At 44.0% G+C, this 16,803-nt stretch overlaps 1 protein-coding gene across 14 annotated transcripts in view; it reads left to right on the top strand.

Annotated features, from left to right (window-relative positions):
• The window catches only part of KIF13A (kinesin family member 13A), a 199,991-nt gene that overhangs the window by 163,036 nt on the left and 20,152 nt on the right, over window positions 1–16,803 (top strand). For 12 of the 14 annotated variants that reach the window (XM_044927484.2, XM_044927488.2, XM_044927481.2 and 9 more), the window contains 10 exons: window positions 9–182; window positions 3,459–3,610; window positions 5,087–5,219; window positions 5,380–5,526; window positions 9,588–9,626; window positions 11,208–11,307; window positions 12,874–13,000; window positions 14,305–14,360; window positions 15,946–16,070; window positions 16,333–16,509. In XM_044927484.2, the coding sequence (XP_044783419.2) occupies window positions 9–182; window positions 3,459–3,610; window positions 5,087–5,219; window positions 5,380–5,526; window positions 9,588–9,626; window positions 11,208–11,307; window positions 12,874–13,000; window positions 14,305–14,360; window positions 15,946–16,070; window positions 16,333–16,509 (1,230 nt within the window). The remainder of the gene's footprint in view (window positions 1–8; window positions 183–3,458; window positions 3,611–5,086; window positions 5,220–5,379; window positions 5,527–9,587; window positions 9,627–11,207; window positions 11,308–12,873; window positions 13,001–14,304; window positions 14,361–15,945; window positions 16,071–16,332; window positions 16,510–16,803) is intronic. The other 2 variants (XM_044927486.2, XM_044927511.2) reach the window with 1 other exon arrangement.

Genomic DNA, 16,803 nt, shown 5'->3' with positions numbered 1-16,803 from the left:
CTCTTCAGGTAAAAATTAAAGAAGCAACTGGGCTGCCCTTAAACCTCTCAAATTTCGTCTTCTGTCAGTACACGTTCTGGGACCAGTGTGAACCCACGGTGGCCGCCCCTGTCGTGGACCCTGAGGTGCCTTCCCCACAGTCCAAGGATGCCCAGTACACCGTGACCTTCTCTCACTGTCAGGTACAAATGCCATTCCAAAATGAACTACTTGGGAGGCTGCCGGCCAGGGCTCAGTTCAGAAGTCTACTTGTAACTTAGAGGTTTCCCCATTATGAAACATAATACGTTCATTAGGCTTTTTAACCTCCACGTGTACTTTATTTTGTACATACAGTTCCACTATATATATTACAATTATATTCCATGGACAATTTGTAATAGATTCTCGAGATTACTTTTTTTCCAAAATTGTGCCCATTTTTTCTGGTTCTACACGTAGAAAACACATCCATATCACCACTTGTAAAATTTCACATATGTAAAGTCTATTAAGTCATTACTTTTTGTGTGTGCCTTTTTTAGTATATTTATTTAATTGAAGGATAATTGCTTTACAGAATTTTGTTGTTTTCTGTCAAACCTCAGCATGAATCAGCCATAGGTGTACATATGTCCCCTCCCTCTTGAACTTTGCTCCCATCTCCCTCCCCATCCCACCCCTCTAGGTTGATACAGAGCCCCTGTTTGAGTACCTTGAGACCTACAGCAATTCCTACTGTCTATCTGTTTTACATATGGTAGTGTAAGTTTCCATGTTACTCTACCCATATGTCTCACCCTCTTCTCCCTTCTCCCCATGTCCATAAGTCTGTTCTTTATGTCTGTTTCTCCATTGCTGCCCTGTAAATAAGTTCATCAGTTGTCAAGTCATTATTTTTATGAAAACAAGTAGCCCACTTTTTTAAAGCTGTGTTTACCAAGTCTGTTTGTTAATTCTTTATTAATATTTTGTTGTTGTTTTCTGAATATTCTTTTAAATATTCCTCATATTTCTTTACAGCCCAAAAGTTGCTCCTTTAGAAGGGTGAAACCTGGATTTAAGATACATCCTAGTTAACAACTGGCTTAATAAGTACTAGTATCAGAGGCCTTGGACTCACTATGTGACCTGGAGTTTTTTTTCACCCCTAAAATGTGCAGTTTGTCCTAATCGGTCATTAAATTTATTTTCCTTTTAAAATTCTGGCTCTGTCTTCAAATATTCCAATCCCAAAGAAAGGCAAATGCCAAAGAATGTTCAAACTACCACACAATTGCACTCATTTCATATTCTAGCAAAGTAATGCTCAAAGTTCTCCAAGCTAGGCTTCAACAGTACCTGAACCGAGAACTTCCAGATATTCAAGCTGGCTTTAGAAAAGGCAGAGGAGCCAGAGATCAAATTGCCAACATCCGCTGGATCATAGAAAAAGCAAGAGAATTCCAGAAAAACATATGTTTTATTGAGTATGCCAAAGCCTTTGACTGTGTGGATCACAACAAATTGTGGAAAATTCTTCCAGAGACGGGAATACCAGACCACCTGACCTGCCTCCTGAGAAATCTGTATGCAGGTCAAGAAATAACAGTTAGAACCAGAAATGAAACAATGGACTGGTTCCAAATTGGGAAAGGAGTACCTCAAGGCTGCATATTGTCACCCTGCTTATTTAACTTATATGGAGAGTACATCATGTGAAATGCTGGGCTGGATGAAACACAAGCTGGAATCAAGATTGCCAGGAGAAATACAATAATTTCAGACATGCAAATGACACCACCCTTATGGCAGAAAGCAAAGAGGAACTCCTCTTGAAAGTGAAAGAGGAGAGTGAAAAAGCTGGCTTAAAACTCAACATTCAAAAAACGAAGATCATGGCATCTGGTCCCATCACTTCATGGCAAATAGATGCGGAAACAATGGAAACAGTGAGAGACTTGATTTTCTTGGGCTCCAAAATCACTGCAGATGGTGACTGCAGCCTTGAAATTAAAAGATACCTGCTCCTTGGGAGAAAAGCTATTACCAACCTAGACAGGATATTAAAAAGCAGAGACATTACTTTGCTGACAAAGGCCCATCTAGTTAAGCTATGGTTTTTCCAGTAGTCATGCATGAATGTGAGAGTTGGACCATAAAGCTGAGTGACGAAAAATTGATACTTTTGAACTGTGGTGTTGGAGAAGACTCTTGAGAGTCCCTTGGACTGCAGGGAGATCAAATCAGTCAATCCTGAAGGAAATCAGTCCTGAATATTCATTGGAAGGACTGATGCTGAAGCTCCAATACTTTGGCTAACTGATGGGAAGAGCTGACTCATTAGAAAAGACCTTGATGCTGGGAAAGATTGAAGGCAGGAGGAGAAGGGGACAACAGAGGATGAGATGGTTGGATGGCATCAGCAACTTGATGGACATGAGTTTGAGTCAGCTCTGGGAGTTAGTGGACAGGGAAGCCTGGCATGCTGCAGTCCATGGGGTTGCAAAGAGTCACACAAGACTGAGCGACTGAACTGAACTGGTCTCCAAATAAAATAGAAAGTTAGGTAGTATAATGTTAAACCAATTCAGCACAGCACAGCCCTTTCATTTCCTTCCCTTTCCTGCTAATGGGAAGGAAATGAAAATGGTTCCTTGCCTGCTGCTTTGTTCTGGGTGATTTGCTTTACTGCTCCATCCATTCAGTGTCTATCTCTTCACTCATCTGTTTGTGAAAAGTTGGAGTGGGAGGGGCCTCCCTGGTGGCTCAGTGGTAAAGAATCCACCTGCCAGTGCAGGAGACACGGGTTTAATCCCTGATCCAGGAAGATCCCACATGCCGAGGAGCAACTAAGCCAGTGTGCCAGAACTACTGAGCCTGTGTTCCAGAATATGGGAGCCACAACTACAGAAGCTCGTGCACTCTAGAACCTGTGCTCTACAGCAAGAAAAGCCACCACAGTGAGAAGCCCGAGCACTGACATAAATAAATAAACATTTCTTGAAAAGTTGGAGTGGGAGCGTTTAAGAGCAAGAGTGCAGATTGGTGGAGATAATCATATAAAATTTAATTGTGTTTTTAGTCTCCTAAGCCATAGCAAGGAACAATCATAAATTCCTCTTTTTTTTTGCTGTGCTGCTTGGTCTGTTCCAGCTGAAAGTTGGAGTGGTCTGGGGAAAAGAGGCCGAACCACAAAGAAGGGAGGACAGGCTCAGCTCTGCAACAGCAAGCCGTGTGATGTGGGGCGGCTACTTTCCTCAGTGTCCTCTTGTATTAAAGAAAGGAACTCAATTCAGTTATCTCGGGTATCCCTTCCCATCTAATATGCTGGTTTCTTTGCCGTTTTCTGTCCAGCAGCAGCAGTGATGGGTTTAAGGTTGGGATCAAGCTTACATACTCTAAAGTGAATCTGTTTACAGTTGAAAGGTAACAAGGAAATTTCACAGATTCCTTTCTGCATAATTCCTGTCCTGTTCCCTTTCCCCTACTTATCCCAGGATTACATGGTCAACGTAACGGAAGAATTCCTGGAGTTCATTTCAGATGGCGCACTGGCCATCGAAGTGTGGGGCCACCGGTGTACCGGGAATGGCAGCTCCATCTGGGAAGTCGATTCCCTTCATGCTAAGACAAGAACGCTGCATGACAGGTGTGTGCTTGGCTGAGGGCTTCAGGCGCGGGGTCAAGGCTTGCGCTTGGACAGTGGTTGAGAATTAGGACTCTGTGAGCCCATTTCCTGCTTTGTGGAATGGGAATGATGAAAGGAACTACCAGGTTTTGGGAAAATTCAATGGGCAAAGGAACATCTTTTCTACAAGACTGAAACATCTGGGTGTCTACTTGGGAAAAAACAACCTTGATCTTAATTCACCTGATTGCACAAAACTTAATTGGAGATGGAGCATGACTTTAAATGTAAAAGATAAAACTATATAGCTTATAGAAGAAAACAGGAGGGTATATTCTTTTAAAGTTGATTCTTTGCCTCTCCTATGACCCAGCAATCTTCCTTCTAGGTATTTACCCAAGAAAAATGAAAATGTAAGTCTATAAGCAGCCTGGTACATAAATGTTTATGGCAGTTCTATTCATAATGTCCCCCAAACTGTAAACAACCCAGATGTCCTTCAGTGTGAGAATGATGAACTGTGTTAGTAGTTACACAATAGAATATTACTCAACAAAAAAAAGGAAAAGGACTGAGTCCCACTCTTACCCATTTGGACGAATTTCACAAACATTGTACTGAATCAGAGAAGCCAGAGCTAGAGGAGCACACTACTGCATGATTCCATTTATATGAAGTTCTTGAGCAGATAAAACGAATCTGAGGTTATACAGCTACTGCGAATGGTGTGGGAATTGAGTGGGAAGGGGCCTGAGCAAGCCTGTGGTGGTCATGGCCAGACAAGGGGCACAGATGTGTGCATTTGTCACGACTCATCCAGCTCTACACTTGAGAGCTAGACAGTTCACTGTGTCATACCTCAATCAAATAAATAGAAAGAACCTATACCATACGAGATTGTTCTGAGAGCTAAATAGGAAAATAATCTGTGATACACATAGCTCAGTGCCTTACACATAATAAATGCTCAGTGACTAGGGGCTTCTTCCTATTGCTAATAATGTGTTTGGTTAATAATGTCATGGATGTGACTTTCCTGAGGCTCCGGTGGTTAAGAATCCATCTTCCAGTGCAGAGGATATGGATTCAATCCAGAGTCGGGGAAGTAAGACTCCTACATGTTGAGAGGCGACTAAGCCCATGAGCCACAAGTAGAGACTCTGTGCAACTACTGAGCCCAGGTGCTGCAACTAAGGAGCTTCCCAGGTGGTACCGTGGTAAAGAATTCACCTGCCAATGCAGCAGATGCAGGTTCGATCCCTGGGTCAGGAAAGATCCCCTGGAAGAGGAAATGGCAACCTACTCCAGTATTCTTGCCAGGATCATCCCATGGACAGAGGACCTGGCAGACTATACAGTCCACGGGGTTGCAAAGAGTTGGATGTGACTGAGCACACACGCATGCTGCAGCTAAGACCCAACAAAGTCAAATAAATGAGAATAAATAAATGTTAAAAGAATAATGACTTGGTTGTTTGCTGGGACGTGTTTCTGCAGGTGGAACGAAGTTACTCGCAGAATAGAGATGTGGATCTCCATCCTGGAGCTGAATGAGCTGGGGGAGTATGCCGCCGTGGAGCTTCACCAGGCCAAGGACGTCAACACAGGCGGCGTCTTTCAGCTCAGACAGGTACTCGGTCTGCCTCAGCTTGCTTCATGCTTTCTCCCTGTCCCCTTCTCACAGTTTCTGGAGCGCTCTAGTTCTTTGCCCTTTCCTTTATCCTCTTCGCCTGTCCCTCCCGGTTCCCATTCCCGGCACCCATTTCCACATCGAACCCCCGCCTCTGCAGGGTCATTCCCGGAGAGTCCAAGTCACAGTGAAGCCTGTCCAGCATTCCGGGACACTGCCGCTCATGGTAGAAGCCATCTTGTCCATCTCCATCGGCTGCATCACTGCCAGGTCAACCAAGCTCCAGAGAGGGTTGGACAGTTACCAGGTGAGACCAACAGGTTTGAAGCAGAGTTTAACAAAGATTGGTTAATACAGAACTAAGGCAGTCCTCTTTAGGAATATAACCAAGCTCTTTGTATCTGTAACCATGTATCTGCCCCACCCCCACCCCATTCATATGTCCATCGGTTGCCTTTTTACTAGGTTTAAAATACCATAGTGGCTTAGTGCTGCATAGTAATTATTTTATTTATAAAAACACATTGGCGCTATTGTGCTCGTTTATTTCAGGCAGGTTTTATTTTACATCAGGCCCAAATTATGTTGGGTATGTGACATTGCTGGCTTGGCCTGATTCCACTTTTATTAATATAAAATCGCCCCCAGATGCTGCCATAATTAACGAGCTCTCTGAAAGCTTTCCTTTTTTTTAAACTGAAAGTTGTCCTCATGATCGTTTATGTTCATTAAATCTCCTTTTGCTAAATCTTGTTTTATTTTTTTTTTTTTAATTAAAAGGTGAAACCATCCAAGAGTTCATCACATTTGCCAATCACAATAAACTTTGAGATCAGGGACTTGTCCCCAGGGGCCTGAAAGAACTCACGTGCTTCACTGAGTCCCTGGCTTGCTATCAATTATAATTAGAGAAAAGCTTCCCCGATGGCTCAGTGGTAAAGAATCCACCTGCCAATGCAGAAGACCCGGGTTCCATCCCTGGTTGGGGAAGATCCCCTGGAGAAGGAAATGGCAATCCACTCCAGTATTCTTGCCTAGAGAATTCCATGGACAGAGGAGCCTGGCAGGCTGCAGTCCATGGGGTCGCAAAGTCAGACACGACTTAGCAACTCAACAACAGCAACTTAGAGACTTGGAAGAATCAGATCGTTGAATCCTGGTTCCCTCACTGCCACAGGTGAAGGCAACATGTTCCGTGTCATGATGGGGAGAAAAAGTTTCTCTGTAGAGTCTGGGCAGAAGCCCAGACTATCCTGAGAATGATTCATCTTCCAACGCAGTTTCCTTTTGGCTTCATGGCAGCAAAGACTTTCCTGAAAGCTAAAAAGGACACTGACTTGGACTGTTTGGCCAAAAGGAAGGCACAACTTTGTGAGTTGTGAGTTTCACCCCAGGCCAAAACTGCCTCAGACTCAAAGCCTGGAAAGAGTGTAAATGGAGCTGTGAGGCTGGAGTCTATTGTTTCTGGGAGGCTTCTCCACCAGACTTTTCCCTGTGTGTGGAGTAGATGTTATTAATAGGCTCTCCCTTGCTTGGCTATTAACTTTGAGGGCAGCTACAGGACCTGGTAGAAAGAGCTCAGACTTGGAGTGAGGATACCTAGTTTTGTTTGATTTAACCGAGTCATTTAAACTTTGAGTTCTGGGACTTCCCTGGTGGTTGACTGGTTAAGAATCTGCCTTACAACGCAGGGGACACGGGTTTTGGTCCCTGGTTGGTGAACCAAGATCCCACATGCCTTCGTTCTGCAACGGAAGATCCCATATGATGCAACCAAGATCCCACGTGCTACAACTAAGCCCCAATGCAGCCGAATAGATAAATATTAAAAAAAAATATATATATATATATATTTTTTTTTGAGTTCCCTTTTCTTTTCCTCCAAAACTATGATAATTCTCTGAGGTCCCTTTCTGCCATAAGATTTTGTGGCTTAATGAATCTCTGATCTTAGATAAAACCTTGAATCTGTGTATCCTGAACCATGATTACAGACATGGATCATTAACTGATGGATATCGTTAACTGATTGATTACTCTCATTTGAGGAACACTGTGAAAGTGAAAGTCAGCTCAGTCGTGTCTGCCTCTTTGCAACTCCATGGACTGTACAGTCCATGAAATTCTCCAGGCCAGAATACTGGAGTGGGTAGCCTTTCCCTTCTCCAGGGGATCTTCCCAATCCAGGGATCAAACCCAGGTGTCCCAAATTGCAGGCGGATTCTTTACCAGCTGAGCCACAAGGGAAGCCCCAAAGGAACACTCTAAGGGTTGATTATTTGCACTTTTTAAAGCAGCTATACCCCTTGAGTTAAAACCTCAAAGAATATAGTACCTGCCATGCAAATTTAAGCCGTGACAGTTTTAAAGCTTTTGTTTTTCTTTGCACCATGCTTCAGGTCATGTCCAGTACCGTTTTTGTTGGTGGAATAAGACACTAGAATTATTTTGATGTAATAGCTGGAGCCAGTCCAGAAAAGGCTGATTTCACAATAGTTCTACATCACGAAAGCTCAAGCTGGTTTTCAGTGAATAGAAGTATCTCCTTGGTCTAAGAAATAATGATAAATTAAGGCTGTTTGTACTGTATTCATTAGTATGGGGAATTAATTCGAGGAAAGTTATTTCAGTATTGGGATTGCATTTAATAAGTTAGAGTTATCCAAATGAAAATGATGGTTACTAAACTAAAGCTGAAGTTTATTTTAAAGTCTACACAGAATAATTTTAACAGTATTTTTTAAAGCACTTTTGAAAAGCAGTATATTTTGAAGTATACTTCAATATGAAAACAGTGTAATCATATTTTTTAAAGTGCTTGGAAAAAATAGTCTTTTATATGACCAGGCCACTCCACTTCCTTTTTAACATTAACCCTCTAGTAACCCCAGAAAAATGAAAGAAGGATGTTTCATTTTAAGTAGAACCTGCCTCCATAGAGATGGATATTCTCTACAAATGGGGATTTCTTTATTTTTGTTTCTCTATTTTTTGGCCTCGTAGCTTCTGGGATGTTAGTTCCCTGACCCAAGATCAAACCCAGGCCCTCAGCAGTGAGAGCCCAAGAGTCCCAACCACTGAACCACCAGCGAATTCCTTTTCTCTCCTTATTCTTGTTTCTAAGGAAAATCGTCTCAACTAAAACCCTTTTATTTTCAACACAATCATTTTGTTTGGCAAATGTTTTTGCCAAAAATGCTTATTTTATGTAGTTATTGTAAAGTGTTGTCATGGGTCTAGGACAGTTTTGGTTTTTCTCACCTGACTGATACATGAATACTGGTCTCTCCTACAGTGGTGGATGATAGAGCCGTGTATCCAAAATCGTGGGCTGTGCTCTTACCATGAGTGAGTAATAGTTGCTCACTCCTGTCCGACTCTTTGCAACCCCGTGGACTGTAGCCTGCCAGGCTCCTCTGTCCATGGAATTCTCCAGACAAGAATACTGGAGTGGGTTGTCATTTCCTTCTCCAGGGGATCTTCCCCACCTGGGATCCAACCTGGGTCTCCTGCACTGCAGGCAGATTCTTTACCATCTGAGCCGCCTGGGTAGCCCCACGTAGTCATGAACTCTTACTGTAGCGGTTTAGTATGCAGAATCTCTGCAGTCTTCCCTTGGTATCCAGGGGCATTGATTCCAGAACCCCGCTTTGGATACTAAGATCTGAGAATGCTCAAGTCTCTTACATAAAATGGCCCAGTACACTCCACCCTCTGTATTAGGAAACTTCTGTGGTTGGTTGAATCTGCAGATGGGGGACTTGTGGATACAGAGCACTGACTGTACCTGGAGTCTTAGCTTCCCAGTGGTTTTTCCCCTGGGATCATGTCACAGTAACTGAGGTGTGGTGCCAGGTCAAGGGCACAGACCTGGCTCAGTCCTGACCCCTGCCACTCTCTGTGTAAGCCTTGGGTTCAATCATTTCATCCTTCAGGCCTCAGCTGCCTCACAGCTAAAACCAAGAGACTGAGCAAGAAACTCTCCAAAGTCCTTTCTAACTTTGCCCACTCTAAATCTCAATTGACAGCTCACCCAGAAACTAATAGCACTTTGCATAACAGTGGGGTAAGTCTTGACCCAGTGGGGTTGGTTCCTCTCCCCAGCTAAGAGAATCTAAGACAGTTCCTATTTTTAAATGACTGCTTTCTCGATGAAAGAAAAAAAAGTAAAATCTTAAATTCGCTAGGTTAACTATAGGCAAGTGAATGAAATCCAGTTTTTGAGATTCAGTTCAATGTTTATTATGCCGATGCTGTTTGTGTGTGCTGTCCTTTGTAATGTGTGTGTTAACCTTAGAGACCTGTTTTCCTTGTGTGCTGTTTGAGAACCAAAATGCATGTCCTTTGTGTTTATTTTTTTCCTACCAGAGAGATGATGAGGATGGTGATGATATGGATAGTTATCAGGTATTACTGTTGCTGTCAATCCTGTGGCATGGGGCACAGCTGCTGCTAATTGCCAGCATCCGCAAAGCCGAGGGCAGGGAGGAGGAAGGGCCGTAGAGCAAGAATATGCCGTTTTCACTCGCTTTTGATTTGCTTTCAGCGTAATCAGGGACACAGTCCTGTTTCTACAGATTTCCCCTTCAGTTCAAAATGTATGTGCAGATAGTTCGTTTTGCCATGCCATCTCAAACTGCTTGTAAAGCCTTTCTAAACAAGACCACAATCGCTGTATTAAATTGATCTTAAGAACTGTAGTTATCCATCCATAATCTTTAAATAGACCTGTGTTTCCTATGTGAACCTGCAGTTAGCACCTTACATCCGAGCGAGTTACATTGTTCTAACATGCGATTTGATTTTTAAAGATTTTTGCCAGACAGAAAAAGTGGAGACATTTTAAGCACGTGGTTTTGTTTAGCCAGTTTTCTTCTTTCTGTAAAGCCAAGCTTAGTTATTCATAACCTGGAGAACTTAACTCTCGGCCTTAAATCTTTCTGGAAATCTAGAGGAAAAAGTGCACAGGTGAAGTAGCGCTGACCATCCTGCAGTCAGCGGAATGTGGGATTACAGTAACGGCCAAGGTGACGAACCGAGATGAAGCTTTCTGGGTTGGTTCCCAGTCTCTGTACTGATTCTCTACATAAATGTCAAGCGCATGTCTTCTGGTGTGCCTTCCTCTAAGTAAAGTGTGGATCCGTCATAGGGGACACCTCAGAAGTCCTCAGGTGTCTGCTCTTAATGGACCATCTTATGGGTTAGACTGGAATTAGGCAGTCAAAGCCTTCTGAATAGGGTTGGTAGGTGTCTTTCCTGCCTCGTAGCTTTACTGAGAAAGAAAACAAACAAGTAAAAACAAATCTTAGGGTAAATACCAGTCTCCCCTTGAATCTAGCAACGCCATTAACTAACGTCCCGTGGCTGGCTGTGCACTTCCTGCCCCGTGGCTCACAGTCAGGTCCAGCATCCGCTTCCGGGATTCCTCAGCATGGCTGACTGCATGTTGGCTTTTTGCATGGGGCGTTTTTGGTTAGCCTCATGGTAGCAGTTAGAGGTAAGATCTTTGCAGCAAGTGCGAGAGGTTCTCTGCTGATCTATTCTCTGCCTTTCAGAAAATACATGTTACCCAAGCCATTGAGCTATGAATGGTGAAAATGTGATTCTCCATTTGCTGTTTTGAAATTGGGGGTCTGTTTCTGGTGCCCTTCCTCTTAGAATCACAAACCTCTTCAAACAAACAGCTACAACTTAAATACATAGATGCACATATTGTATAACAGCTGGTATAGTTGGAGCTTCTCTTGCTTTTAAGTATAATTATCCTTTCGGAAGTCCAGGGGCTCTGATTTTCTGAAAATCAGGATCCTCAATCAGCATGCAGGGTTCCTAAGGCTTCTGTGCTTTCTTGCATATTAATCACACGGCAACGTTTAATGGCCTTTCCTAATGAAAAGATTCCTAATCAATTGAAACACCTGTTGTTAAAAAAAGAGAAAGAGTTATCTGTGCACTTTACAGGAAAATGTTTTCCCTTCCTGATGCCAGGAAGAAGACTTAAACTGCGTGAGAGAGAGGTGGTCGGATGCCCTCATTAAACGGCGAGAATACCTAGACGAACAGATTAAAAAAGTCAGCAACAAAAAAGGTACATGAGATGTAACTCTTGGCTGGGAGTTGCCTTTTCATTGGATAGTGGGGGTAGGCTGTTTTCCTTCCTTAGCTACACAACAGTATCTCAGATTTTTGACCCTGTTACAATTATAGATATTAGTGAATTGTTGTTGTGCAAGGTTGGTTTAAACAGGCCTTAAATTTGAAAGTAATAAGTTTCATTACTTGAGTGGACTAGGACATTAAATGTTAAATTCAGTTTTCATTTTGATGAATGCAAATGCCATCAATATCAACATGTCCATATGAGGTATTCCAGGCCCAGATCCTGGAACTGCAGTGAAAGGGTCACTTTTGAACCCATGACACGTGGCAGGTGGGCGTCGGCTACCACTGGTCGGTAACCATGTGCTCGGCTTGTTGAGGGTAGCCAGAAGTCAGCTCTGCAGCTCTGCTTAGCGCTACCCAACCTCGAGGATTCCATTTGCTTCCAGCGGCAACAGCCATTCGGATTCTAGAGCAGAAATGTGCTCTTAAAACGCCAGTTTCTCATCCAGATTGTGTGCTTCACTCAGTGTGGTTGATTCTCCACCAAAGGACATGTCCTGAATGTGAGTCCACTTCACATAGAAGGCAGCGAAAATCCTCTCTCCGTAAAACAGCCTGGTGTCAGTTTTTGTATGCGCTCAGCCTGCTAATGAAAGCCCACTTTGGATTTCCCTGGTGGTCCAGTGGTTAAGAGTCTGCCTACCAATGCAGGGGACGCCAGTTCAGTCGCTGGCCTGGGAAGATCCCACATACCATGGAGCAGCTAAGCCTGTGCACCACAGCTACTGAGTCTGCGCCCTAAAACCCAGGAGCTGCAAGGACTGAAACCCAAGCTCCCTAGAGCGCATGCTCCACACCAAGAGAAGACACTGCATGAGAAGCCTGCACACTGCAACTAGAGAAAGCCCGAGCACAGCAATGAAGGCGCATCACAGCCAAATATAAATAAATTAATTTTTTCAAAAAATGATAAAGTGCTGGGAGTTAGAACTTCAACATATCTTTAAAAAACAAACTCACTCCAGAGTTAAATTAGGCTAAGAGGATAGCAAAATAGATCAAATAAAATCCCTTGCATTACAAGTATGAAGGAGAATAAGTTCATTTTGCAGAGTGCAGGAGACCATGTTTAATCCTCTGTAAAATGATGTGTGGTTTCGTAAAGCAGTGCCCTGTCCATTATTGCACTGGATCCTTCTGACAGGTGCATGAAGTCGACATGACTTGTAGGATCCCTATTTGACAAAGTAGGAAATGAAGACCCATCTGTGGAATAACTTTCCCAAATGACAGAACTCTTAAAAAGACCCGAGTCTTTTCATTCCTGTTCCACTGCTCTTTCCACTCTTTCTAGCTTAGGCTCTACTAGGCCGGTGTTCTAGCCCCCATGAGCTGCTCAGGCTTAAACTTCAGAGCCTCAAATCCTTTTTTTTGTGGGGGAGGACATCATGGATGGTTAAGCCACTCCTGGATACCACCCAGTGCAAACCGATTTAAATTTAGAAATCATCTCTCCTCCCCCTTGGTGCTCATGCCCCCGTTTTGCCCGCAGAGAAGACGGAGGATGACGTGGAGCGGGAAGCCCGGCTGGTGGAGCAGTGGGTGGGGCTGACGGAGGAGAGGAACGCCGTGCTGGTGCCTGCGCCGGGCAGCGGGATCCCCGGGGCGCCTGCCGACTGGTGAGACCCCTCTCCTGTGGTGGCCTGGGGCGGGTCAGGCGAGTGACCTGCTGAGATTGTCACAGAAAATGTTAAATACTACAAGCTGCCCAGGGAAGGGCCGCCCAGCCCCAGGGCTCCCGTGTCTCTTGTCCTTGCCTGCTGCAACCACTGTCCTCGCTCAGAAAGCCAGAGATCAGTTATCACTGGCCAGGAATCAGATACCACGCTCCTCGGTTCCCTGGAATGAGCACCTCGGACACAGTTTCCTGATCTCCAGAAATTCTCATTGTTGTTCAGTCGCTCAGTCATGTCCGACTCTTTGTGACCCTATGGACTGCAGCACACCAGGCTTCCCTGTCCTTCACCATCTCCTGGAGCTTGCTCAAACTCATGTCCATTGAGTCAGTGATGCTATCCAATCTCAGCCTCTGTCATCCCCTTCTCCTCCTCCTTCAATCTTTCCCAGCAGCAGGGTCTTTTCCAATGAGTCAGTTCTTCACATTAGGTGGCCAAAGTATTGGTGCTTCAGCTTAAGCATCAGTCCTTCCAATGAATATTCGGGATTGATTTCCTTTAGGATAGACTGGTTGGATCTCCTTGTAGTCCAAGGGACTCTCAGGAGTCTTCTCCAACACCGCAGTTCAAAAGCATCAATTCTTTGGCGCTCAGCCTTCTTTATGGTCCAGCTCTCATATCCGTACATGATTACTAGAACAATCATAGCTTTGATTAGATGGACCTTTGTCAACAAAGTAGTGTCTCTGCTTTTTAATACACTGTCTAGGTTTGTCTAAGCTTTTCTTCCAAGGAGCAAGTGCCTTGTAATTTCACAACTGCAGTCAAGAAATTCTCATATCTTGACTTAAAAGAAGGGTGCTTCTTGAAAAGGGCAGAAATGTCTTCTTTTTTGTCTTCATGCCTATTTAGTTTGGTCACTAGCATAGAGTCAACACTTAAGCACTGATTTTCTGTCAGTCCTGATGCTCAAAAGAAGCTAGGCAAGTCAATCCAGTTTTCTGTACCACCTCTAAAATAGTCACTTCTCTTCTTCCCATCACTAGAATTATTCTCAGAAAGACAAAATAATCTTTGTTTCAATTAATTACATGTAATTCATATAACTGGTAGTTCTTTATAGAAATCACACAAATCCCATGATTTGTGTTAAATAAGGATGATAAGAATTGTGAGGTTTCATTTGTAAGAGCTGTATCTGTCTCCACAATGGTTCTCTTCTGCTTCCCTGCCTCTGTGATGTTTAGTTATTTAACAAGGGGCAAAACCCATATTTTGTTATGATGAAATATTGTTATTAAATTTAGGATCCCACCACCTGGAATGGAAACCCACATACCGGTTCTCTTCCTTGATTTGAACGGTAAGTAGACACCTATTGTTCCAAGGCTTGTCACCCTGAATGAGGTTTGCAATCTAGTCAAACCCACAGCACTTTAGCCCTGAAATGACTTGTCTGATCACTCACATGCCTTATCGAGGTAACAACCAAATGTATAAAACCATGACATATAGAATCACTGAAAGACAGATGTAGAAATTTATTCCTCAAAAAAGAACACTCGAGAGATTGAGAGCTGCATACAAAAACTGCAGTTGAGTTATTGCTGGGAAACAGTAACAGACATGGAAATTACGTGAGAAAGTCACCACCCTTACAGTTCTGAATCCTTCTGTGTTGCCGGTGCTCCGGAATCTGCATTTCTGACTGGTGCCCTTGGCTCCCCACCGCCAATGGTGGTGTTCCTAGACCGTGATGACTTGTAACCCTACATGAAGGGCTGTCCATTATTGTAGCATCTAGATTGAACCTGGGTGAACCTGGAACAAGTGTTTTCAATGTGTTTTAGCAGCAAAATCGATTTTCAATATGAACTCGTGAATGGAACCCCACGTGTGGAATATGAGAGTAGAGCTGCTGAGCTTAGGGATAGGCCCTTCTGTGGGGCCCTTGGGATTCTCAAAGCACAGCCTAAGAACCTCTCTTCTGGAGGGCAGACCAGTAACCGATGAAGATGTGGGAGGTTGGCTTTGTCTCTTTTAAAAAAATGCGGGCAATTTTTTTAAAAGCCTAGAAGTAGACTGTTACTTCACGAAACAAGGAGTTCCCCATTATTGGAGGTTCCCCGTTATACAAGTAAAGGCTGAATAACTGTACCCAGAGATCTGTAAAGAGTGAATCCTACACTGGGTAGGGCATTGGAGAGGATGGCCGTCAGAGTTCTCCCAAATGCACAGAACTTTGTTTCTAAGTTGGTAATTTAACCAAACAAATCTCTGCTGCTGCTGCTGCTAAGTTGCTTCGGTCGTGTCCGACTCTGTGCGACCCCACAGATGGCAGCCCACCAGGCTCCCCCGTCCCTGGGATTCTCCAGGAAAGAACACTGGAGTGGGTTGCCATTTCCTTCTCCAATGCATGAAAGTGAAAAGTGAAAGTGAAGTCGTTCAGTCGTGTCCAACTCTTAGCAACCCCATGGACTGCAGCCTACCAGGCTCTTCCATCCATGGGATTTTCCAGGCAAGAGTACTGGAGTGGGTTGCCATTTCCTTCTCCAACAAATCTCTAATTTAGTGTAAATTACATAAGTAGGACCATAAACTTAACACTAGGTTATAAGAGGAATTGACATCAGAAAGCAGCACAATTGTAAGGTATGTTTACGTAGTGAAAATGTTTGTTTCCGGGACTACATATGGTATATATTCAGTCCATTGTATAGAAGAGTCTCAAAGACACCCTTTTGGCTCCCACAGTTATTTCTGTAAAAGATAGAAACTGTTGTGGGCACTGGAATCACTGTTTTAACTGCAGAATAAGGGATGAAAAAAATAAATAGCATTACCTATAAACTTCATCAGTAAAAAGCATATTTAAAATTTTGGGGTGCTTGCTTAAAAGAAATCTGATGTTTCCCCCACTTTTGTATCTGTTCCCTGGACTTCGTCAGCGGATGACCTCAGTGCCAATGAGCAGCTCGTGGGCCCCCACGCATCAGGCGTGAACTCCATCCTCCCCAAGGAGCACGGCAGCCAGTTTTTCTACCTGCCCATCATAAAGCACAGTGACGAGGAGGTAATGGGCCTTTAAGAGTCTCTTAAAGGGCTTCAGATTAATGTACATGCCTGTGGGCCTGTCTGCCCATTAAGCTGCTGCGGTCTGGGCTTTTGGAGAAGTGGACTGGGAACTTTAAAAAATAGAATAGATGTGTTATCCAAAAGGTGAGGGAAAGCATCTGTGATTCAATAGAGTTGCGTGTGGTTTTCTAGCTCATGATGTAAAACTGCTACAGCTGAGCTGTCTTATTTCCATGTCCCCCTCCTTCCTGGGTCCCTAGGTTTCAGCCACAGCCTCCTGGGACTCCTCGGTGCATGATTCCGTTCACTTGAACAGGGTCACCCCACAGAATGAGAGGATCTACCTGATAGTGAAGACCACAGTCCAGCTCAGCCACCCGGCGGCTATGGAGCTGGTCTTACGAAAACGGATTGCAGCCAACATTTACAACAAACAGGTAGTAACGGGGCCTGATTCTGCCTTTGCATGTTGTTGTTTAGTCACTCAGTCGTGTCCGACTCTGCAAGCCCATGGATTGTAGCCCGCCAGGCTCCTCTGCCCATGGGATTTTCCAGGCAAGAATTACTGGAAGGGGTTGCCATTTCCTCTTCCAGGGGATCTTCCCGACCCAGGGATGGAGCAGCATCTCTTACGTCTCCTGCATTGCAGGCAGATTATTTACTGACAGCTCCCTGGTAGCTCAGCTGGTAAAGAATCCACCTGCAGCGTAGGAGGCCCTGGTTCAATTCCT

The sequence above is a fragment of the Bubalus bubalis genome, chromosome 2 (genome assembly GCF_019923935.1).
Source record: "Bubalus bubalis isolate 160015118507 breed Murrah chromosome 2, NDDB_SH_1, whole genome shotgun sequence".
Lineage (NCBI taxonomy): Eukaryota > Metazoa > Chordata > Mammalia > Artiodactyla > Bovidae > Bubalus > Bubalus bubalis.
The sequence above is the reverse complement of the archived record's forward strand: the minus strand, read 5'-3'. Positions and strand labels throughout refer to the sequence as shown.